Below are 24,469 nucleotides of genomic sequence, written 5' to 3'. Positions count from 1 at the left end.
TGTTGGCATTCTTACTACTGCCTGTATCTTGCCATCATCTGCTTTCACCCCCTGTGGAGTTATCACATGTCCCATGAAATGCACGTTGTTCACCTTGTACTGAATCTTGTCAGGGTTGAATTTCACATTGTGTTGTTTTGCTCTCTCCATAATTTTAGCCACAATGATGTCATGTTCTTGTTCTGTGGCAGCTGCGACAATCATGTCATCAGCAACGATATGTACACCTTCTATGTCACCGAACACTTCATTATTGTACTGCTGGAAGACTTCACTAGCAGTCTTGACACCAAATGGCAGACGTTTGAATCTGTATCTACCCCATGGCGTATTGAATGTGCATAGCAGGGAGGAGTCTGTGTCAAGTTTGATTTGCCAATAACCATCTTTTTCATCAAAAAAAAAAATTCTTTCCTGCAAGCTTACACAGTACATCTTCCGTTGTTGGGATAGAGAAGTGTTGACGAAGAATGGCTTTATTCAGGTCACAAGGATCCAGGCAAACTCGTAATGACCCATTCTTTTTTTCAGTGACGACAAGACTGTTAACCCATGGAGTGGGCTGGGTGACTGGTGCTATAACATCTGCTTGCAACAGCTGATCCAGTGTGCCCTTCAGTTTGCCAAGCACTGCTAAGGGAATTTTTCTACAGCCATGTATGACTGGGATTGCTTTCGGATCGACATGAATATGATGTTCACCTGGAAACTGACCAAGTCCTTCAAAAACTGTTGGATGTTTTGCTATCAACTCCTCTTTGGAGGTAGGATGCATCATTACAACAGTCTAGACTCTTTTCAGCAGCTGCATCCGTTCACATGCTTCCTTACCAAGTATTGGAATGGATGAATGTCTGGTGATGTAAAAGGGTAAGCAAACTTGCGCTTTGGGTGTGACTGCAGCTTGGCCACACCTTCTGGCTTTAGTTTTGTTCCTCCATACGTCACCAGCATAGTCAAAGTCGGTTGCAACAGCGCAGTTTCGTGTAGAGACTGATAAATGTCGAGAGGTAAAATATTGGCTTCAGCCCCTGAGTCCAGATTGAACTTCACTGTCACATTTCCAATGTCTATATCTGTGTACCACGCGTTCTGTCCAGAGCTAGGGGCCTCTTTTAGTTCTACTGTCCCGATGAATAGGGAATCAACAGCGACATTTCTTTTGAGTTTATGCTGTGTGTCCTGTTTTCCAGACATGCACACTGAGGCAAAGTGATTACGTTTTCCACAAGCATGACATGTAGCTCCATAGGCTGGACACTGTCGTGGAGGGTGAGACTTTCTACACTTTTTGCAGGTGAATGAGTCCGAATTTGCCTTTGGTTGTTGAGATGATGTCTTTTCATATCTCTTGTTCTGTTTCGAATCTTTTGTCTTCTTTTTAATGGCGTGAACAGTTTTATTCTGCTCTCCCATTGCTTGAATCTGTGTTTTTGCTGCCTCTGCTGCTCTACAAATGTCCACTGTTTTTTAGAGGGTCAGGTTTATTTCACTTAGGAGCCTCTCTTTTAACCGCTGATCACCGATACTGAACACAATCTTGTCTCTTATCATGTCAGATTCTGTAGAGCCGAACTCACAGTCTTTACTCTTTTGTTTTAGTTCTGTGATGTACTTATCGATGTGATCGAATCAGACATAGGGTAAGCCCAGAACTGATGCCTCTCGAAAACAACATTCTTTCTTGGTAAGCAATACTTCTCCAGTGCAGCCACTACATCTTGCATTGTTTCATTTTCCCCTTCTGGCTCTATAGACAGAGAATTGTATACTTCTAGGGCCTCCTCTCCTAATGCATGAAGTAGAATGGCTATTTTTACCTTCTCACTTTTTGAGTCTGATCCTGATGCAGTCATATAAATGTTGAACCGCTGAATCCATCTCCTCCAGTTTTCGCCTGTATTTCCTGTCAGGACTAATGGAGGTGGTAGTCTGAACTGATCCATGTGTATGTTGTGTATGGCAGACTCACTACAGTCACAATGCGCCGACTTTTTTCCCGTCGTGTCTCAGTGCTGTCAAATGCGGGTTCGAGTTCATGAAACAACTCTCTTCTGACACCATGTAGTGTTTCTTCTGGTGTAGTGTATTTAATAAACTACACACACGGAGGTGTATATCTCAGGACTAATGTATTTATTACTGAACACGAACTAACAACTTGTGCTGCTCACCAGCCTGTGTGGATGACTCCAGGATCACTCACTTACTCACTCATGGTAACTCCCCAGCTGTAAAACCAAGGTGGCCCTCTAGTGGCGTCAATATGCAATTACACCATAAATGTGTATAACTACACCACACTATGTTTATAGTGAAGCTGTTTTTTTCAATCTATCACTTATTTGAAGATTTTTCTAAGCTCTGGAAGAAAACCACTGTTCTCCCTTTACAGTAACTGAAATAATTCAATTATTAATTAATTATTTAAAGCTTGGTGTCACATTTAAATTGTGTCTTTAATTTCCTGTTTAATTGTATTTCTTTACATTGTTGTGACTGAGAAAAAACTGCTCTGCCTAAAATATGTGAGGAAATATTATCAGTAACATTACAATTAAAAGTAATGTAATATTTTAAATAAATGAACAATACTCACGTCAGTGTGTTGAGTTGACAGTGTTTATCCTGCAGTAGAGCAGCGATCTGATTCACTCCTGTGTCTCCTAGTTCATGTTTACTCAGATTCAGCTCTCTCAGGAGAAACAGGTTTTTACCCACAACTCTTTCCACATACTGACAGGCTTCATCTGCAGCAGCACTCAAAAACCTGCAGAAGAGTTAATTCTGTTCTCAACTACATGTTTGTTGCATTACAAACATGCTTGATAAGATAAAAAATACAAGCTCTAGTTAGTTATTTAGATGTAAATAACTTTTCTTTGAACATTTAAATACACAAATAAACATATACAGTGGTGCTCATTTTTTATTTTTTTGCATGTTTGTCACACTTTAAAGGGTTAGTTCACCCAAAAAGGAAAATTCTGGACTTTATTACTTACCCTTATGCCATTCCACACCCGTAAGACCTTCGTTCATCTTCGGAACACAAATTAAAATATTTTAGTTGAAATCTGATGGCTCAGTGAGGCCTTCATAGGGAGCAATGACATTTCCTCTCTCAAGATCCATAAAGGTACCAAAAACATATTTAAATCAGTTAATGTGAGTACAGTGGCTCAATATTAATATTATAAAGTGACAAGAATATTTTTGGTGCACCAAAAAAATCAAAATAACGACTTTTTATAATGTCTTATAAAGTGATGGCCGATTTCAAAACAATGCTTCAGGAATCATCAGAGTACAATGAATCAGTGTATCGAATCTGCTGTTCGGAGTGCCATAGTCACGTGATTTCAGCTGTTGGCAGTTTGACACGCGATCTGAATCATGATTCGATACACTGATTCATTGTGCTCCGATGCTTCCTGAAGCAGTGTTTTGAAATCGGCCATAACTAAATAAGTCGTTATTTCGTTTTTTTTGGCGCACCAAAAATATTCTCGACGCTTTATAATATTAATATTGAGCCACTGTACTCACATGATATGATTTAAATATGTTTTTAGTACCTTTATGCATCTTGACAGAGGAAATGTCATTGCTCCCTATGGAGGCCTCACTGAGCCATCGGATTTCAACTAAAATATCTTAATTTGTGTTCCAAAGATGAACGAAGGTCTTACAGGTGTGGAACGGCATGATGGTAAGTAATAAATGACAGAATTTTCATTTTTGGGTGAACTAACCCATTAATGTTTTAGATCATCAAACAAATTTAAATATGAATCAAAGATAACACAAGTAAACACAACATGCAGTTTTTAAATGAAGGTTTTTATTATGAAGGGAAAACGAAATCCAAACCCACATGGCCCTGTGTGAAAAAGTGCTCAGTTAAGGTCAGTGTTCATGGCTCCACCATAAGAAAGAGACTGGGAAAAAATGGCCTGCATGGCAGAGTTCCAAGACGAAAACCGCTGCTGAGCAAAAAGAACATAAAGGCTTGTCTCAGTTTTGCCAGAAAACATATTGATGATCCCCAAGACTTTTGGGACGAGACAAAAATTGAAAATTTTGGAAGGTGTGTGTCCCATTACATCTATCGTAAAAGTAACACAGCATTTCAGAAAAAGAACATCATACCAACAGTAAAATATGGTGGTGGTAGTGTGATGGTCTGGGGCTGTTTTGCTGCTTCAGGACCTGGAAGACTTGCTGTGATAAATGGAACTATGAATTCTGCTGTCAATCAAAAAATCCTAAAGGACAATGTCCGGCCATCTGTTCATGACTTCAAGCTGAAGTGAACTTGGGTACTGCAGCAGGACAATGATCCAAAACACACCAGCAAGTCCACCTCTGAATGGCTGAAGAAAAACAAAATGAAGACTTTGGATTGGCCTAATCAAAGTTCTGACCTCAATCCTATTGAGATGCTGTGGCATGACCTTAAAAAGATGGTTCACACTCGAAAACCCTCCAATGTGGCAGAATTACAAACAATTCTGCAAAGATGAGTGAGCCAAAATTCCTCCACAGTGCTGTAACAGATTCATTACAAGTTATCGCAAACGCTTTTGTAGGGCTGAGCAAATATGTGTAGAACTCTTTACTGCCCTATTACTTCAGAAATCCCTTTATAATGTATACATGTGAATTAAACGTGGCACAATGGCCTTTATCATCACAGTATGCTAATGCCTATCTAGAGCGAGGGATTTATCAATATGCTGTTTAAGGACTGTTGGGACACTCCAGGCACAGGATGGTTCTGTCTGGAGAGACAGAGTCGTTTACACCTCAATACACCTCATCTGTACCATTTGATTCACATGACATATATGCTTTCAACTACATGGTATTTATCTACTAGTGTTTTCTAACTAACTATGTCATTGGTCTCATCTGACAGCTTATAAACTGAACTGAATGGTTGTGTACTTAATGGAGACATTAAAGTATCCTAATGTTCAATCTAGGTATTTCTTAAACATGCATTAAGGAGAATATGCTAATGTACTTCTCCCCTTCTTGATCACCACCCATTTGCCATCTCTTTTGATTTCCTGTCAGCTGGTTTTGGTGTTGGTATTCCACTCATATAAAACAATGCTTTGCTCAGGGTATAAGAAGGAAAGGTAACCGATGTTCGGGGAGAAAGGCTTTAACCCTGCCACTCCCGCACACCGATGCGTAACCTCTTAATACAAGAAAGGCTGCTTTTAAGGCCTCTTCTGCACAGCAGTGCATTATCTGTTACAACTAAGTTTTTTATACAGTATGTTGTTCCATTCTGCTGTCTGAATAATTAAACATGTAACTTAATAAATAACTTTGCCTGCTTTAAAGGTTTTGAGAATCTTTAATTTTGTAACTGATAATGTTGAAAGCTAAATTGATTGTATCTTTCGTTATCTAAACGTTCAGGTTAAATCCTATGTTTTCCTATCAGTTCTAAGAAAGACTTTTACCTTTAATGAATAAGAGGTAAAAAATAACTTTAATAGAGTCAGTGTTACAATAGGACCAGGCAGGAGACAGAAGATAGGAATAACAGGTTGTTTATTGAACACAACCAGAGTATTACGATGATGACAGGTGAGTAGCAGATGCACTTTAGTGATGTACGAGTGATATGGAGAATGACAGAGTGACAGTGGAGAATGATACTTGCTGACTGGAGCAGACGACTTCAGACAACACTTCACGCCAGATAGGAATCGTGGAGAGGAGCTAGGAAACCCGGAGTACAGGTAAGTAGCAAGAGGAGTCCTTGAGGTAAGCAATCAGGAAAGTCCTTAGATGCAAACGAGACCGGACAATGTGACTGTGTGTGAGTGTGTCTTCAGTAGTGCTGGTGATGAGTGCGCTGATGAGGTGCAGGTGGCGGTGATCAGTATTCAGGAGATGCTGTGCGCTGTGATTGGAGGGTGCTGGAACCTGGCGTGTCTGTGACAGTACAACCCCCAGAAGTGCTCTTTTAGCAGCGAGAGGGTCTCATTGACCCCCGGGTGGCCAGTGCCAAGTGAGGAGTGTGCAGAGTGGATCAGTGGGGTGCGTCTTGCTCGGGTGATGTATTGTAAGCCCTCGGGACAACCCGGTGGAGTGTTGGTGGAGGCATTGGAAGGAGGGATAGTTTCTGGAGACCAGGTTATGGGGCTTACGAACAGGTTTTCAGGCAGGATGGGCTCAGGTTCTTCACTGACCTCGTCAGGAGCATGGATTCGGGACAGAGCGTCAGCCTTGAAGTTTTTCGGACCAGGGCGGTAGGAGATGGTGAAATTGAACCTGGTAAAGAAGAGGGCCCATCGGGCTTGTCTGGGGTTAAGTCTCTTGGCAGCTCGAATGTATTCCAGGTTCTTGTGATCGGTCAGTACTACAAAGGGGTGCTGAGCTCCCTCTAACCAATGCCTCCACTCCTCTAGAGCCAACTTGACGGCTAGAAGTTCCCGATTGCCGATGTCATAGTTACCTCCGCCGGGTTGAGCTTACGGGAGAAGAAGGCGCATGGATGGAGACGGCTCGGGTTCCCCTGCTGCTGCGAAAGGAGACTTCCACGATGAAGGGCTTGTCGGGATCCGGGTGTACCAGGAGTGGAGCGGTCGTGAAGGCTTGCTTGAGTGTCTCGAAAGCTTTGGTGGCAGCTGGGGTCCAGGACAGAGACTTGGACTTATGGCGGAGAAGAATGGTGAGTGGACTGGTTATGGAGTTGTAGTTGTGAATAAACCTTCGATAGAAATTGGAGAATCCGAGGAAACGTTGAAGTTCTTTGATCGTGGTGGGTGTTGGCCAGTTTCTGATGGCTTCCACCTTCCCCTCGTCCATCCGGATGCCACTGTGGTCGATGTTGTATCCAAGGAACTGCACTGAGGGCTGATGGAAGGTGCATTTCTCAGCTTTGAGATAGAGTTGGAAAGCCCTCAGGCATTGCAGGACCTCAGCAACGTGGCGTTGGTGTTCGGCCATACTCCGGGAGTATATTAGGATATCGTCGATATATACCAGCACGAACTTATGGAGGAACTCCTGGAGCACCTCGTGGATGAAGTCCTGGAATACGGAGGGGGCGTTGGCCAGGCCATACGGCATGACAAGGTACTCGTAGTGGCCAGTGGCGTGACGAAGACGGTCTTCCATTCGTCCCCCTCACGTATTCGGATCAGGTTGTAGGTGCTTCGGAGGTCTAACTTGGTGAACACAGTGGCTCCGCGGAGGTGTTCCAAGGCCGCAGGGATGAGAGGAAGGGGATAACGGAACTTGACAGTGATGGAGTTTAGAGCACGGTAATCAATGCAGGGCCGCAAGCCTCCGTCCTTTTTGGCCATGAAGAAAAAGCTGGATGCAGCAGGGGAATTGGATGGTCGGATATATCCTTGAGCCAAAGCCTCCTCGATGTACTCCACCATGGCCTTCTCCTCCGGGATGGATAGGGGGTAAATTTTGCCCCGTGGCACTGACTCACCCGGATGCAGGTCGATGGCGCAGTCCCATGGCCGGTGTGGAGGCAGCTTGGAGGCTCTCTTGGGGCAGAATACGTCTCTGAAGGGGGCGTAACAGGTCGGAATGTCCACAGATCTCTTCTCGAGCGGGCTCTCAATGGATGTTGCACAGACTGGAAATGGATTGGAGCAAGGAGACTTGGGAACAGGCAGGTTGGAGAAACACTCGGAGAAGCAATGGTCGCCCCACTTCAGGACTTCCCCAGTGTTCCAAGAGAGGATGGGATCGTGAAGCTGCAACCATGGGCGCCCTAGAATCATGTCAGCAGTGGAACCCTCCAGAACCAGTAGTTGAATGAATTCTTGATGAAGAACGCCGACTTGAATGTGGATGGGTTTCGTAATCCGGTTGACATGTCTTCGACTTACAGATTTTCCAGTTATGGCTTGGATCTGGAAAGCTTTAGGCATAATCTGGGTCTTGATGTTGAGTTGGTGACAGAGGGCGCCAGAGATGAAGTTTCCCACTGACCCAGAATCGATGAGGGCACATACTGGAAGAGAAATATCAGCGGCAGTAACTGTGATCGTCGTGGTGAGTGGCTTTGAAGTCTGGAGAGTTGAAATAATGGCACTCACCATAGGACGTGCAGGACGGGTAGGACATGAGGAGAGTACATGTCCTGGTAAACCGCAGTAGAGGCAGAGATTCTGGGTCAGCCTTCTCTGTCTTTCCTCAGAACTTAACCATGATGATTCTATTTGCATGGGTTCAGGAACTGGTTCTGGAGTGCTGACAGATTCTGGGCGGCAGAGGATGGTGTTAGTGAGACTCTGACCCTGGTGCTCTTCGAGACACGACTGCATATGAGTGGCGAAGCGTATAGACAGCTGGATGAAACGTTCGAGCCCGATGGTATCCTCGTATGCAGCGAGATGCAACCACACTTGAGGATCCAAACCTTGACGGTATGACGTCAACAGCGCTTGTTCATTCCATCCGCTCCGGGCAGCCAGGGTTCTAAATTGCAAAGCATATTCGTTAACAGACAACTTTCCTTGTTTTAATCTGTAAAGCTTCTCACCAATGGATGAATCCCAGGATGGTTTTCCAAACACTTCCCTGAAGTGTTCAACGAAGCCAGCATATGTCTGTGTTACTGGATGCTTCTGTGACCAGATAGAATCGGCCCAATCCAGCGCTTTGCCTTAAAGGTGAGAGATAATTTACGCTAACTTGGAGTGTTCTGTGGGAAATAAGTGCGGTTGCATCTCCAGGATCAGAGACACTTGCAGAAGAACGCCGTTGCAATCATTCGCCGCACCAGCGTAGGGCGCCGGTTGGGCCATGGGACTGAAGTGCGCTACAGGAGAAGAAGAAGTGGCGGTGGATGCGGAAGTGATGATGGGTGCTGGAGCTGGTGGCGGATCTGGGACCGGTGGTTGTACCGCAAATGTGCGGCGAAAAGCATCTACCAGCTCTTGGAACGGATCGGGTTGACTCATGCTTGTATTCCGCTGTAATGGTCCGGTCTTCTGTTACAATAGGACCAGGCAGGAGACAGAAGATAGGAATAACAGGTTGTTTATTGAACACAAGCAGAGTATTACGATGATGACAGGTGAGTAACAGATGCACTTTAGTGATGTACGAGTGATATGGAGAATGACACAGTCCTTTGTGTTTGCAGAGTGACAATGGAGAATGATACTTGCTGACTGGAGCAGACGACTTCAGACAACACTTCACGCCAGATAGGAATCGTGTAGAGGAGCTAGGAAACCCGGAGTACAGGTAAGTAGCAAGAGGAGTCCTTGAGATAAGCATTCAGGTAAGTCCTTAGATGCAAACGAGACCGGACAATGTGACTGTGTGTGAGTGTGTCTTAAGTAGTGCTGGTGATGAGTGCGCTGATGAGGTGCAGGTGGCGGTGATCAGTATTCAGGAGATGCTGTGCGCTGTGATTGGAGGGTGCTGGAACCTGGCGTGTCTGTAACAGTCAGATAAATAACTGAATTATGCACATCATCCTTCAACTGCTTTTTGTTTCCGATTATTGGTTCAAAATAGCAGCATAAACGTCCAGCCTTACACTTGATTGCAGTTGTTGCAGCTAAGGGTGGCCCAACCAGTTATTAAGTTTAGGGGGCAAGCACTTTTTCACACAGGGCCATGTGGGTTTGAATTTTGTTTTCCCTTCATAATAAAAACCTTCATTTAAAAACTGCATGTTGTGTTTACTTGTGCTATCTTTGATTCATATTTAACTTTGTTTGATGATCTGAAACATTAAAGTGTGACAAACATGCAAAAAAATTAAAAATCAGGACTTTTTCACACCAGTATAAATACTTGAAAACAAAGTCTAATGGTGTTATTTAAAAGAAATTAGAGCAACACTCAGTCCTAAAGCAAACTCATAAGAACAGACACTTCCCATGGATCAGAAGGGCAAAAGCTCACTAGATCATGATTTTCAGTATGAATACAAAGTGTGAAATTAAGGTCTCAAGATCTTTCTGGCTCTTAAACAGGATGTGTGAGAAACATCAGCAGAGAAAACTGTGAAACTGCATGTTTTGAACATCTGGAGACTCATAGACCTGCTGTAGAGATACAGTGAATCTGGGCTTGATGGAAAACATCTGTGTTCACAAAACAATTTGACTGAAAGGTTATCTAGAATTTGTAATGAGAAGTGTGCACAAAATCAAAATTGTGCATGTTAATTGTCAAGGTATACCATACTCCAGAACAGCACATATACTGATCCATGATGTGTATTTGACCTGTAGCTTGTACCACAACTAAATTGTGTTGATTGTTATCATCATCAGAACTTGCAGCATTTTATCTAATCTTGATCATATTGATGCAACAAATTGTCTAGCTTAATGTATAACTAAAATAATATATTTGTTATGAATATTTAGCCTGCATACAACTAATTTTGTTAATGATTTCATCCCGTCTTACCTCAGTGTCTTCAGTTGACAGTTTGGATCCTGTAGTAAATCACTAAGCTCCTTCACTCCTGATTGTCCAGGATCATTTCCTGTGAGATCCAGCTCTATCAGGTGTGAAGGGTTTGATCTCAGAGCTGAAGCCAGAGCTTTATAACCTTGTTCTGTTACACTGCATTTAGAGAGTCTAGAACAGGAATGAAAACATTCAGCTGGTTAATAAGTTAAACCTGAACAACATAAATCCTCAGAGAGAATTTTATTTTGTTCTTTTTATGAATGTATTGAAAGTTAGTTGCAAAAACTGACAACCGAATATGGAGGCAAACAAGAGGAGAAAGAATGAAAGATAATCTCTGCGTATACTGATGAATTACAGCACAGCCACAGAGGTTCACAATAATGTAAAAATGATGTTTTCTTTTGTCTCTGATAGAACACCATCTTCTAGCCAAGTTTCATATAAAGGATTCTTCTTACAGTAAAAGCAAACGTCGCTAAGACCAAAAGAGTAAGAGTGGAAGGAAACATGCACACACTCATACTGCCAAAGCTCAAAGACACCACCTTGTGCACTGAGCCCAACTTGATCTTTAACATTAGATCTTTCCTTTCCTTGATTCAATTACTCTTAATGAAGAAACACAACAACAATAAAATAGTACAATGACAAACTCGCTTATATTAAATATCAAACTTTTATCAACAAAACAAATAGGACTGATGACATGGTATACTTGTGTTGTTACAAATAAATAAAAGGTATTTGTATTTTTCCCTTAATTTAAAACAAATGCTTAGATTGTGTTATTAATGAAAACACATCAACAATAAAATAGTACAATGACAAATTCGCTTTTTAAACGTTGGACTTTTGTTACCAAAATGAATAAAACGGATGATATGGTATACCCAACATTGTAACAAATAAATAAAAAAATCTTTGGACTTTAAAACGTATGCTTAGTTCGTAGTTCATTATTATTATTATTTTATGAAAAACACAACAACAATAAAACAAAGACAAACTCACTTATATTAAACAAAGTAATGCAACGTTTATTAACAAAAGTTCTCTTGCGCTTTTCCCTCTGACAACATCCTGTCAGTCACTGCACCCTACTCTCGTCATGTGACTCCTGTGGCTAAACTTACCTCAGTATCTCCAATTTACAATTTAAATTCTTCAGTCCAGTGCAGAGCAGCTTCACTCCTGAATCCTGCAGATTATTATTGTTCATGTTCAGATCTTTCAGATTGTTATCTGATCCAAGAACTGCAGCCAGAGCTGAACAGCTTTTGTCTGTTAAGTTACAGTCATTTAACCTACAAGAGAAATAAATCACAAAACAGAATTATTATATTATTATAACTTGTGTCACGTCAATTATACTTTTTTCGTAAGTTGACTAAGAAGGTGTAGGACATAGCATAAGCTTTGTGAACTGCAAGAGTTTTACACTTTCTTCGTACGTTGAATACGGAAGGTGGTCTGGCAGAAGCTTGATATTTGACTTCATAAGAGACAGAGACAGAAGATCACACTTCGGGATGTTTAAGTAAGCATACTGGTAAGTTCCTTGATGTGAACAAGACCAGACAATGTGACTGAGTGTGTGAGTGCCCGAGTCCGGTGGATGGCTGGCATAGGGAGTTCTGTGCGTACTTGGCCCAACCCAGGTACTGGTTCCAAGAGTCCTGGTGGCCATGACAGAAGGTATGGAGGAAGCGGCCGATCTCCGTTTCATCTGCCCGTTCGATTGAGGATGGTATCCCGACGAGAGGCTGACGGTCACACCTAGGAGCGAGAAGAATGCTCTCCACACCCGAGAGATGAACTGTGGTCCTCTATCCGAGACAATATCTTCAGGGATTCCGAAGTATCGGAATACGTGGTTGAACATGATCTCCACAGTTTCCATGGCACTAGGGAGTCCCTTCAGAGGAATAAAACGACAGGATTTAGAAAATCTGTCCACAACAATGAGTATACAGTTTTCTTCTGGAGCATGAAGTCTTGATGTTTCTGGATCCAGGTCGATAAGAGAGGGGGAAGTTAAAGCGTGTGAAGAACAACGCCCAATGGGACTGTCTGGGGTTGAGTCTTTTAGCTGCTCGAAGATACTCCAGGTTTTTATGGTCGGTTAGAACCAGAAAGGGATGTCTGGCTCCCTCCAGCCAATGCCTCCACTCCTCGAAGGCCAACTTGCCAGCAAGAAGTTCTCGGTTGGAACTGGAAGTGCATAGAAACAGTTCAGAAAACAGGTGTCGCTCTACTTCAGGACTTCTCCCGTCTTGTGCTGCTCCAACCACGGACGCCCTAGAATAACGTCAGCGGTGATCCCTCCAGAACCAGCAAATGGATGTTCTCCACATGAAGTATCCCAACTTGGAGTTGTAATGGTCCAATACTCCGACTCACATGTCTTCTGCTCACAGGTCTACCGGTTATTGAGTGGATCTGGTAGGTTGACGGCGTAGTCTTGGTCTTGAGGCCAAGCTGACGGCAGAGGGCACCAGAGATGAAGTTTCCTTCAACCAAAGCGTCAACCAAATCCAAATCCGGGGTGGCTCATACTTGTGTTCCGCTGTTTAGGTCCGGTCTTCTGTTACAATATACAGTATCGCTTCACTTCAGAAGGCCTTTATTAACCCCTTAAGCCCGAAGTGTCCCACCGGTGGGACCCCCCATGAAAAAATTCATAATCAAATTACTAAAAGCAACCACTGAAAGGAATAATAGGTATCATTTTAAAGCTTAAAAACTCAGCTTTTTTAATGCATCTAACCATTTTACGACATCATTATTTACAGCAGATTCTCACGATTAAAATAAGTCTAACATCACCATAATCCAATAAACAGATTACGTGATATTGCTCACAAATTTACGACACATAAAACCCCACAGGCGCACAAATGCTATCACATGGCATTTTTGGTTATAATTTCATGAAACATATAGATTGTAGAAAATGGCACATTATTACTTATACAGTAATAATTATTACAGTAGATGCTCCCGATTGAAATGAGTCCAAGATCAACATAATCCCATTTGTCGTTCACGAGTTTCTCCACGTGAAACAACGATTTTAAAAATGACCTTCAAGGGGTGACAAGGACTAAACAACAAAGGCTACCTTGGTTCCAAATACTGTAACTTTTGATTTCTTCATGCGATCCCCACACAATTTGATCTAGACACAGCTCATATATATAGGAACATCAAAAAAAGAATGATCCCGCTAACTTATTTCCTTCATGAGATATTCCATTTTAAATTAGAAAGATTTGTATTATTTTATTTATTTATTTATTTTGCAGTTCATTTGCAGTTTCTCAGCATGAGAAATGTCCAAAATAAAAAAATAAATCTTTCAAACGATACCAACCTTTTGACTCTCCTTGCTATAGATTTGGAGTTACAAATCTTTACTTTTTTGTGTCACTTTGAAGAGTTTTCTAAGCTATGTAAGAAAACCACTGTTCTCCCTTTACAGTAACTGAACTAATTAAATTATTAATTAAATATTTAAAGTGTGGTGTCACATTTAAATTGTGTTTTTAATTTCCTGTTTAATTGCATTTCTTTTTATTGTTGTGACTGAGAAAAAACTGCTCTGACTAAAATATGTGAGGAAATATCAGTAACATTACAATTAAAAGTAATGTAATATTTTAAATAAATGAACAATACCCACGTCAGTGTGTTGAGTTGACAGTGTTTATCCTGCAGTAGAGCAGCGATCTGATTCACTCCTGTGTCTCCTAGTTCATGTTTACTCAGATTCAGCTCTCTCAGGAGTAACGGGTTTTTACCCACAATTCTCTCCACATACTGACAGGCTTCATCTGCAGCAGCCATCAAAAACCTGCAGAAGAGTTAATTCAGTTCTCAACTAAATGTCTGTTTCATTAGAAACATGATTGATATGATAAAAAAGACAAGCTCTAGTTAGTTATTTATATTTAACACTTTTCTTTGAACATATAAATACACAAATAAATATATACAGTGGTGCTAATTTTTTTTTATTTTTTTGCATGTTTGTCACACTTTAAAGGGTTAGCTTACCCAAAAATGAAAATGCTGTTCTTTATTACTTACCCTCATGCCGTTCCACTCCCGTTAGACCTTTGTTCATCTTCGAAACACAAATTAAGATATTTTAGTTGGAATCCGATGGCTCATTGAGGCCTTCATAGGGAGCAATGACATTTCCTCTCTCAAGATCCATAAAGGTACAAAAAACATATTTAAATCAGTTCATGTGAGTACAGTGGCTCAATATTAATATTATAAAGTGACGAGAATATTTTTGGTGCGCCAAAATAACGACTTTTTATAATGTCTTATAAAGTGATGGCAGATTTTAAAACAATGCTTCAGGAAGCATCGGAGCGCAATGAATTATGTCTCGAATCTGCTGTTCAGACGCCAAAGTCACGTGATTTCAGCCGTTGGAAGATTGACACACGATCTGAATCATGATTCGATACACTGATTCATTGTGCTCCAATACTTCATGAAGCAGTGTTTTGAAATCGGCCATCACTAAATAAGTCGCTATTTTGTTTTTTTTTTTGCCGCACCAAAAATATTCTTGTCGCTTTATAATATTAATATTGGTCCACTGTCTCACACAAACTGATTTAAATATGTTTTTAGTACCTTTATTCATCTTGAGAGAGGAAATGTCATTGCTCCCTAATGAGGCCTCACTGAGCCATCGGATTTCAACTAAAATATCTTAATTTGTGTTCCGAAGATGAACAAAGGTCTTACGGGTGTGGAACGGCATGATGGTAAGTAATAAACAGAATTTTCATTTTTGGGTGAACTAACCCTTTAATGTTTCAGATCATCAAACAAATGTAAATATGAATCAAAGATAACACACGTAAACACAACATGCAGTTTTTGAATTAATGTTTTTACTATGAGGGAAAACAAAATCCAAACCCACATGACCCTGTGTGAAAAAGTGCTTGCCCCCCTTCCTCCCCCCTGTTAAAACATAACATAACTGTGGTTTATTACACCTGAGTTCAGTTTCTCTAGCCACACCCAGGCCTGATCTCTGCCACACCTGTTAGCAATCAAGAAATCACTTAAATAGGACCTGCCTACCAAAGTAAAGTAGACCTAAAGATCCTCAAAAGCTACACATCATGTTGAGATCCAAAGAAATTCAGGAACAAATGAGAAAGAAAGTAATTGAGATCTATCAGTCTGGAAGAGGTTGTAAAGCCATTTCTAAAGCTTTGGGACTCCAGCGAACCCCAGTGAGAGCCATTATCCACAAATGGCGAAAACATGGAGCAGTGGTGAACCTTCCCAGGAGTGAATGGCTGACCAAAATTACTCCAAGAGTGCAGCAATGACTCAACCCTCCAATGTAGCAGAATTACAAACAATTCTGCAAAGATGAGTGGGCCAAAATTCCTCCACAGCACTGTAACAGACTCATTGCAAGTTATCGCAAACGCTTGATTGCAGTTGTTGCTGCTAAGTGTGGCCCAACCAGTTATTAAGTTTAGGGGGCAAGCACTTTTTCACACAGGGCCATGTGGGTTTGGATTTTGTTTTCCCTTCATAATAAAAACCTTCATTTAAAAACTGCATGTTGTGTTTACTTGTGCTATCTTTGATTCATATTTAAAGTTGTTTGATGGTCTGAAACATTAAAGTGTGACAAACATGCAAAAAAAATAAAAAATCAGGACTTTTTCACACCACTATAAATACTTGAAAACAACGTCTAATGGTGTTATTTAAAAGAAATTAGAGCGACACTCAGTCCTAAAGAAAACTCATTAGAACAGAAATGTCCCACAGATCAGAAGGGCAAAAGCTCACTAGATCATGATTTTCAGTATGAATACAGAGTGTTAAATTAAGGCCTCAATATCTTTCTGGCTTTTAAACAGGAGGTGCATTTTTTGAACATCTGGAGACTCATAGACCTGCTGTAGAGATACAGTAAATCTGGGCTTGATGGAAAACAACTGTGTTCAGAAAACAATTTGACTGAAATGTTATCTAGAATTTGTAATGAGAAGTGTGCACAAAATCAAAATTGTGCAAACTTGTGTTAATTGTCAAGGTATACCATACTCCAGAACAGCACATATACAGCACATATACCACAGCTAAACTGTGTTGACGGTTATTATCATCATGTCAGAACTTGCAGCATTTGATCTGATCTGATCATTTTGATGCAACAAATTGTCTAGCTTAATGTATAACTAAAATAATATATTTGTTATGAATATTTAGCCTGCATACAACTAATTTTGTTAATGATTTCATCCCGTCTTACCTAAGTGTCTTCAGTTGACAGTTTGGATCCTGTAGTAAATCACTAAGCTCCTTCACTCCTGATTGTCCAGGATCATTTCCTGTGAGATCCAGCTCTATCAGGTGTGAAGGGTTTGATCTCAGAGCTGAAGCCAGAGCTTTATAACCTTCTTCTGTTACACTGCATTTAGAGAGTCTAGAACAGGAATGAAAACATTCAGCCTTGCTAATAAGTTAAACCTGAACAACATAAATCCTCAGAGAGAATTTTATTTTGTTCTTTGTATGAATGTATTGAAAGTTAGTTGCAAAAACTGACAACTGAATATGGAGGCAAACAAGAGGAGAAAGAATGAAAGATAATCTCTGCGTATACTGATGAATTACAGCACAGCCACAGAGGTACACAATAATGTAAAAATGATGTTTTCTTTTGTCTCTGATAGAATACCATCTTCTAGCCAAGTTTCATATAAAGGTTTCATCTTACAGTAAATGCAAACGTCGCTAAGACCAAAAGAGTAAGAGTGGAAGGAAACATGCACACACTCATACTGCCAAAGCCCAAAGACACCATCTTGTGCACTGAGCCCATCTTGATCTTTAACATTAGATCTTTCCTTTCCTCGATTCAATATTACTCTTAATGAAGAAACACAACAACAATAAAATAGTACAATGACAAACTCGCTTATATTAAACATCAAACTTTTATCAACAAAACAAATAGGACTGATGACATGGTATACTTGCGTTGTTACAAATAAATAAAAAGTATTTGTATTTTTCCCTTAATTTAAAACGAATGCTTAGATTGTGGCTCATTATTATTAATGAAAACACATCAACAATAAAATAGTACAATGACAAATTCGCTTTTTAAACATTGGACTTTTGTTACCAAAATGAATAAGACGGATGATATGGTATATCCAAAGATTTTTAAAACGAATGCTTAGTTCGTAGTTCATTATTATTATTATTTTATGAAAAACACAACAATAAAACAAAGACAAACACACTTATATTAAACAAAGAAATGCAACGTCATGTGACTCCTGTGGCTAAACTTACCTCAGTATCTCCAATTTACAGTTTAAATTCTTCAGTCCAGTGCAGAGCAGCTTCACTCCTGAATCCTGCAGATTATTATTGTTCATGTTCAGCTCTTTTAGACTGGTATCTGATCCAAGAACTGCAGCCAGAGCTGAACAGCTTTTGTCTGTTAAGTTACAGTCATATAACCTACAAGAGAAATAAATCACAAAACAGAATTATTATATTATTATAACTCATCACGTCAATTACAGTTTTTTCGTAAGTTGACTAGGGAAGCCGTAGGACATAGCATAAGCTTTGTGAACTGCAAGAGTTTTACACTTTCTTCATACGTTGAATACGGAAGGTGGTCTGGCAGAAGCTTGATATTTGACTTAATAACTTATATATTGAATTTTTTTTTACACAAATGTATTGCTTTGCTTCAGAAGGCCTTTATTATCCCCTTAAGCCTGTAGTGTCCCACCGGTGGGACCCCCCTGAAAAAATTCATAATCAAATTACTAAAAGCAACCACTGAAAGGAATAACACAAATAGGTATCATTTTAAAGGTTAGAAGCTTTTTTAATGCATTCAACCATTTTACGACAGCATTATTTACAGCAGATTCTCATGATTAAAATGAGTCTAACATCAGCATAACCCAATAAGCAGATCAAGTGATATTGCTCACAAATGTACGACACATAAAACCCCACAGGCGCACAGATGCTATCACATGGCATTTTTGGTTATAATTTCATGAAACATTCAGTAAACATACAGTAGATGCTCCCGTGAAAAGAACGCTTTTAAAAATGACCATCAGGGGGTGACAAGGACTAAACAACAAAGGCTACCTTGGTTCCAAATGCTGTAACTTTCGATTTCTTCATGCGATCACCACACAATTTGATCCAGATACAGCTCACATACATAGGAACATCAAAAAAAGAATGATCCTTATTCCTTATTACTACCTTATTTCCTTCATGAGATATTCCATTTTAAATTAGAAAGATTTGTATTATTTTATTTATTTATTTTGCAGTTTATTTGCAGTTTCTCAGCTTGAGAAATGTCCAAAATTAAAATAAAATTCTTTTAAACAATACCAACCTTTTGACTCTCCTTGCTATAGTTTTGGAGTTATGATTCATTACTTTTTTGTGTCACTCAGAAAAATACCCTCAGGGTTTAAGGGATCAACCCCCTGGAACTGTGTGGAGTAGGTTTATGACAGATGGATGTGGATGGAGACACTTTCTTGAGCTCATATTCGTGACTTCTGTTGACTGCCATTATAAAGCTCAGATGTGTCAGGATATTTATTAACATTTCTTCTATTATGTTCATCAGAAAGAAAAAAGTCATATACACCTAGAATGGCTTGATGGTGAGTAAAGCTTGGGTAAATTTTCATTTGAAAGCAAACTAATCATTTAAAGAGGACCTATAACATCCCTTTTACAAAATGTAATATAAGTCTCTGTCCCCAGAATGTGTCTGTGAAGTTTCATCTGAAAATAATTCACAGATCATATATTATAGCTTGTCAAATTGCCCATACTTGGGTGTGAGCAAAAACATTACGTTTTTGTGTGTGTCCCTTTAAATGCAAATGAGTTGCTGCTCCTGGCCCTCTTTCCAGAAGAGGGTGGAGCTTTAACAGCTCATGCTTTGGTTGCTCAACAACAACAAAGCTGGAGAATCTCACACAGCCAAAATGAGGATTGTCAGTAACAGTCTTCAGCCTTACATTTTTCAAACCATTCGACACTGATGGAGAAACTCAGGAAGAAGTTACAACTTTTAGAATGAAACTGGACATTTCTGAATGGTTAGTGGTGTAGGAACTGTGGACGAACCAGACAATTAAATCATTCAGATGATTCTTTTAAACATAATCCTAATTCAGAATCAAGTTCAGACTCCAGCTCGTCTGCAGAGTAAACCCAGGCGGATTAATTTTATGACACCCCATGCTTCCTGATAGCAGGTAAAGTGACAAACCAAATGGTCACCCAGGAAGATAAGATTCTTTGATCACCCAGATCAAAGAAACAGAGAAAACAATGCAGGCCCCATTTGTTCTCTAAAAGACCTAACCTCACAGAAAACTCAACAGAGACTGTTATACAACTAAAACTACATCAAAATTGTTCCAAACAATTTTAAATGGACTTATCAAACATATTTTAACTACATACATTTTACATTATGTGTTCACAAATAGTTATGCTTTAAAACACTCAACAAGTCATGTAAATGTGTTCATTTTTGACTGAATGAACCTGGGTTCACCTGATATCCTGACTTGAATGAAATCTGTTTAAAATGTATTGTATTCCATTTAATAGAAATTATGTTAAATTGACACTCTCTGCTGAAGCAGACCAGGATGTAACACCCATGTTTTACTGGGGGCAGAGAAAGCCCTTTTGAAATAGGACAATATCTGATTGGCCAAGACTCCGCTGAGGTGTGAAAACAACTAAGCTTAAATAGCCAAACTGCAAGAGAAGACTTGAGGTTTTTTTTTTTTTAGATACAGTTTTGTTGTTGACGTAAGCAGAACCATGGAGTAACAAGAAGAACAGACGAGCCGCTCAATCAAGCCATTCAAGTTTCACTCACTTTTCTTTTCTTTGCTTTTACTTAATTTTCTTTTCCGTTGAAAGTCTTGTGTTCTAAGTATTACTGCAAAGTTCAACCAACGACTTTTGCTGTTTCAACTCCACTGACAAAGAGACTTTCTTTTCTTTCATTGTTTCACATGGACCCTGGACAAATCATCGACTTCGGAAGCCCTTCTCTGCACGACGAGGGAAATTCACATTTAAAAGTCAATGCAAGCAAGTACCTCCAGATGAAACTGAACTGGTGCATTTAAATTAATGATTCATGGTTCTTTCGGGTCTTTGAAATACACTGATAGGAATTCTGTTAATCATATTACTCTTTCTCTCTCATTTCTGTCTTACTGCAACGCAGATGAATGTGTGTGTGTGTGTGTGTGTGTATGTAAGTGTGTTTGTCTTAGATTAGTTTGTGTAAGAATAAATAAAATATCTTGTAGATGTTTAAAAGAAAGTGTCTCGTATTATGTGCTTCTATGATTTAATGTCTTACACTGTCAATTTAAGTTACCTGCTCTAATCAGAAGAGCTTATGGCTCGAGCAAATGAACGCTGGACGAATCAGTTGCTCGGTCGTAAACTTACAACTCTTTATAATTCCCTGATAAATTATTTCATTTGAGCTAATTTTACTTCCTAGGGTGTGTTAGCCCTACAGTGGATACATTTATGTAGTTGCTGTGGAGTGGATTCAATCCATCCACTAGCATGTGCCGTCATGTTAATCTTTTGTGCAAATCCAGCATTGAATGTACCCTCGTTTGTGAAGCAGTTCGGCGTAAAATGACGGAATGGCAACAACACTCTATTACAACAAATCTTCCTCTTCTCTAAAGCAGCCCAACATGGCCTCACCCCTTTTGTTGCATGTTCTCGGGGGTGGGGTTTATGTAAATTTTAGGGTTAGTGATGTCTGAAAAAATGCCTCTATTCATACATCTTGTTGCTATGAAATCTTTAATGATTTAAGTAGCTAAGATTACTTAAATCTAAGAACCTAAGAAATTGTATTAGTTATTAATATTTCAAGATTAACATTAACTGGATTAAAGCAATTTAAGTTTCCTTGATTATTCATAGTGGTGAACCGATGGCCGATACTAATATCTTAGAGAGCAGGGTAGCCAATGGGTGAAATGTCATTAATTTAATGATAGTAAAAACACCACAATTGCCTAAATTAAATTAATATTTATTTTACTTTATAATTATGTTACAATAGCTGGTTGTAAGCATTAACCTGCACGACGAGGAGGATAGAAGTAGAACTCTTTAATAAATCCACAAAGAAGGTAATCCATAGACAGGTAAAACTAGGAGACAACTACACTACACATGAATGATACCGGACAACAAATGACTGAAACCACAGGGCTTATATACATAGGATAACAAGGTGGTTGATGGAACACAGCTGGTGGTGATAATGAGGTGATCAGTAACTATGGGAACAGACTAGTGGTGGGAAATAGTACAACACAAGTCCAGAAACAAGTCCAAAACAGAGTGCACATGTAACATATCGCCCCCTCCCGGAAAGGCGCGTTCCCGCGCCGTGGAGAGGGGAAGATGAAGATGAGATGCTGAAGATGGTGTAGGAGGTGGCTCAGGAGGCGGACGGCTAACCAGGAGGAGGCGAAGTGCAAGAGTCCAGGGTGGTGCAGGTATAAAGAAATCCAGGGAAGTGTAGATGGTGAAGACCAGGGAGGTGCCTTGAACAGAGGAAGACGTATACCCATCCAGGCCACAGCCAAGACTGCGCCCCATGGTGGCGTCACAGGCAGGAGAAGTCATGGTGATGTAGTTATAGATGCCACCATGGGGACGATCGGAAGCGACGATGACATCAGAGTTGGAGCCTACTTTGCAGCCGGAGCGTCGAAGACTCGTAGGGACCCCGATGACCTGAGCGACCGCGACAGAGCCACAGCGACGACCCCCCGAGGTGGAAGCAGGTATCCAGAGGGCAGAGGCAGAGGTGGAGCTGGAGCGATCGGGGGCAGAGGTGGAGCCTGAGGGAGGGCGGAGGGTAAAGGGGTGGAGGGCCAGAGAGCAGCAGATGGCCCGTAAGTCCGCAGTGGAGGTGTGGCGATGTCCGACCCAGGTGGAGCCGACGTGCAGAGGGAACCCAGCGAGGCCGAATGCCCGATGGCACCAGCTGACAACAAGGGTGGAAGGAGCGTAGGTGTAGGAGCCAGGTCGAGGGGTAGAGGGGGAGTGGAGAGCTCTGAGGCTGGAGGCGGAACCCAAGGCTCCTCAAGCCCAGGAGGAGGTGGCTTCCAGCAGTCTCGAGGTGGATCCCCACCACTGAGAGGAGATGGAGGAGAAACTGAAAGGCAGATGGGAGACAGCGATGACTGGGTGACAGGCGTGGCTTGGGACAGAAGAGAGGTTTGGAGAGTGCAGCAAAATCCTTCAGAAGATGAACGAGTGTCAACATGATTTTGGAAAGGTGGTGGGAGAGGGAGGCTGGGAGGGACCAGAGAACTAGACATATACCAGTTAGAATCGGACGGTAATAGAACAGGTAGCAGGTTAACCTCTCCAAAATCAAAAAAGTCACCAGTGCATGCCAAAAACTCACTCTCAGTGGCAGAAGTTTGGGTGGGGCTCACTTCCATACCCTCGTATTCCACTAGAATTCCCTTTGCGACGGATGGTACAGCCGGCTCGCACACCTGGTCAGTCCTGTGTTGCTCAGGCTCCGTGGTGATGTTCTGCTCGGTCACTCCCGTTGGCGCTGGATCGAACATCGTGGCAAAGTCCTTATCACGGTCTGCGGTGGGCTCATGCTGCCGTTCCTCGCAGTCAGGTTGTTGATGGCTGGGCACTGGAGTAGGAGTGGGACTGGCATTGTTGTCGCAGAAATCCACGGTCATCGAAGATCCACATAATGCCAGAACCCACTCCACGTAATCAGGGAAGCTCCCTCAAGGCCCTTCCCCGGACAGCTGCGCTTTGGTAGCGGTGTTGAGGCTGGCATACAGGAAGTTGCAAAGGCTGCTATCCGGGAAGTGTGTTGATGGTACCAAAAACAAAAAATCGTCCAAATGTGCCTCGAGGGAGTGGTCCATCTGCTCAGGGCAGATTAACAGAAATGCAGGTGTGTACATGGTGACGAAAAAGAACAGTGAAACACGAAAAAACACTGACACGGAAAACAACAAAACATGCCGCAATCTGTATAACTGTTTTGGTCCGGTATTCTGTTACAATAGCTAGTTGTGAGCATTAACACGCATGACGAGGAGGATAGAAGTAGAACTCTCTTTAATAAATCCACAAAGAAGGTAATTCATAGACAGGTAAAATGAGGAGACAACCACACTACACATGAACAATACCGGACAACACATGACTGAAAACACAGGGCTTATATACATAGGATAACAAGGTGGGTGATGGAACACAGATGGTGGTGATAATGAGGTGATCAGTAACTATGGGAACAGACTAGTGGTGGGAAATAGTACAACACAAGTCCAAAAACAAGTCCGAACAGAGTGCACATGTAACAATTTACTAAATTACAAGTAAATATTTTAATTTAAACTTGATAAAAAAACGAATTTGTTGAAAACTTAAAATGTTTACATCAAATATGATACAACAGACTTTTGATAAATGATTATTTGTAAAACTCTCAATCATCTACGTATTGCAGTACAAACATAATTAAACTACAGAACTATCCATAAAACTAAGCATTTAAAATATAAAATATATAAAATTATTGGGAGATACAGAGTACCAACTTATAATAATATATTTGTACTTTATTTAGCCTGTTATATAAAAATATCGTTTTATAACATCTGTACCAAATTATGATTTTTTTATGCATCTGAATAAAAATGATCTTTTTTTCCTTCTTTAAGTAGGAATGTGAGACAATATATAATTTGAGTCATAAAAGTCTGTTGTATCATATGATACAAAACAAATATGCAAACATTTTTAAATGTTCTTTTAAATTTTGTCTAAAGATTTTGATAAACTGTCTCCATTAAAAAAAATAGATTTCATCAGACTATTATTTCATATGTCAGGCTTTACCGGGTAAAGTCCCCAA

At 40.6% G+C, this 24,469-nt stretch overlaps 1 protein-coding gene across 8 annotated transcripts in view; it reads right to left on the bottom strand.

Moving 5' to 3' along the window:
• LOC137002553 (NLR family CARD domain-containing protein 3-like) overlaps positions 1–24,469 on the bottom strand; it is a 140,375-nt gene that overhangs the window by 16,808 nt on the left and 99,098 nt on the right. For 6 of the 8 annotated variants that reach the window (XM_067362280.1, XM_067362281.1, XM_067362289.1 and 3 more), the window contains 6 exons: positions 17,794–17,964; positions 16,742–16,915; positions 14,117–14,287; positions 11,568–11,738; positions 10,426–10,599; positions 2,600–2,770 (listed from right to left, as the gene is read on the bottom strand). In XM_067362280.1, the coding sequence (XP_067218381.1) occupies positions 2,600–2,770; positions 10,426–10,599; positions 11,568–11,738; positions 14,117–14,287; positions 16,742–16,915; positions 17,794–17,964 (1,032 nt within the window). Of the gene's footprint in view, positions 1–463; positions 2,232–2,599; positions 2,771–3,882; positions 3,987–10,425; positions 10,600–11,567; positions 11,739–14,116; positions 14,288–16,741; positions 16,916–17,793; positions 17,965–24,469 lie in introns of those variants that run through there. The other 2 variants (XM_067362290.1, XM_067362291.1) reach the window with 2 other exon arrangements.

Source organism: Chanodichthys erythropterus, chromosome 16 (assembly GCF_024489055.1).
Source record: "Chanodichthys erythropterus isolate Z2021 chromosome 16, ASM2448905v1, whole genome shotgun sequence".
NCBI classification, from domain to species: domain Eukaryota; kingdom Metazoa; phylum Chordata; class Actinopteri; order Cypriniformes; family Xenocyprididae; genus Chanodichthys; species Chanodichthys erythropterus.
This window is presented reverse-complemented; position numbering and strand designations above follow the sequence as displayed.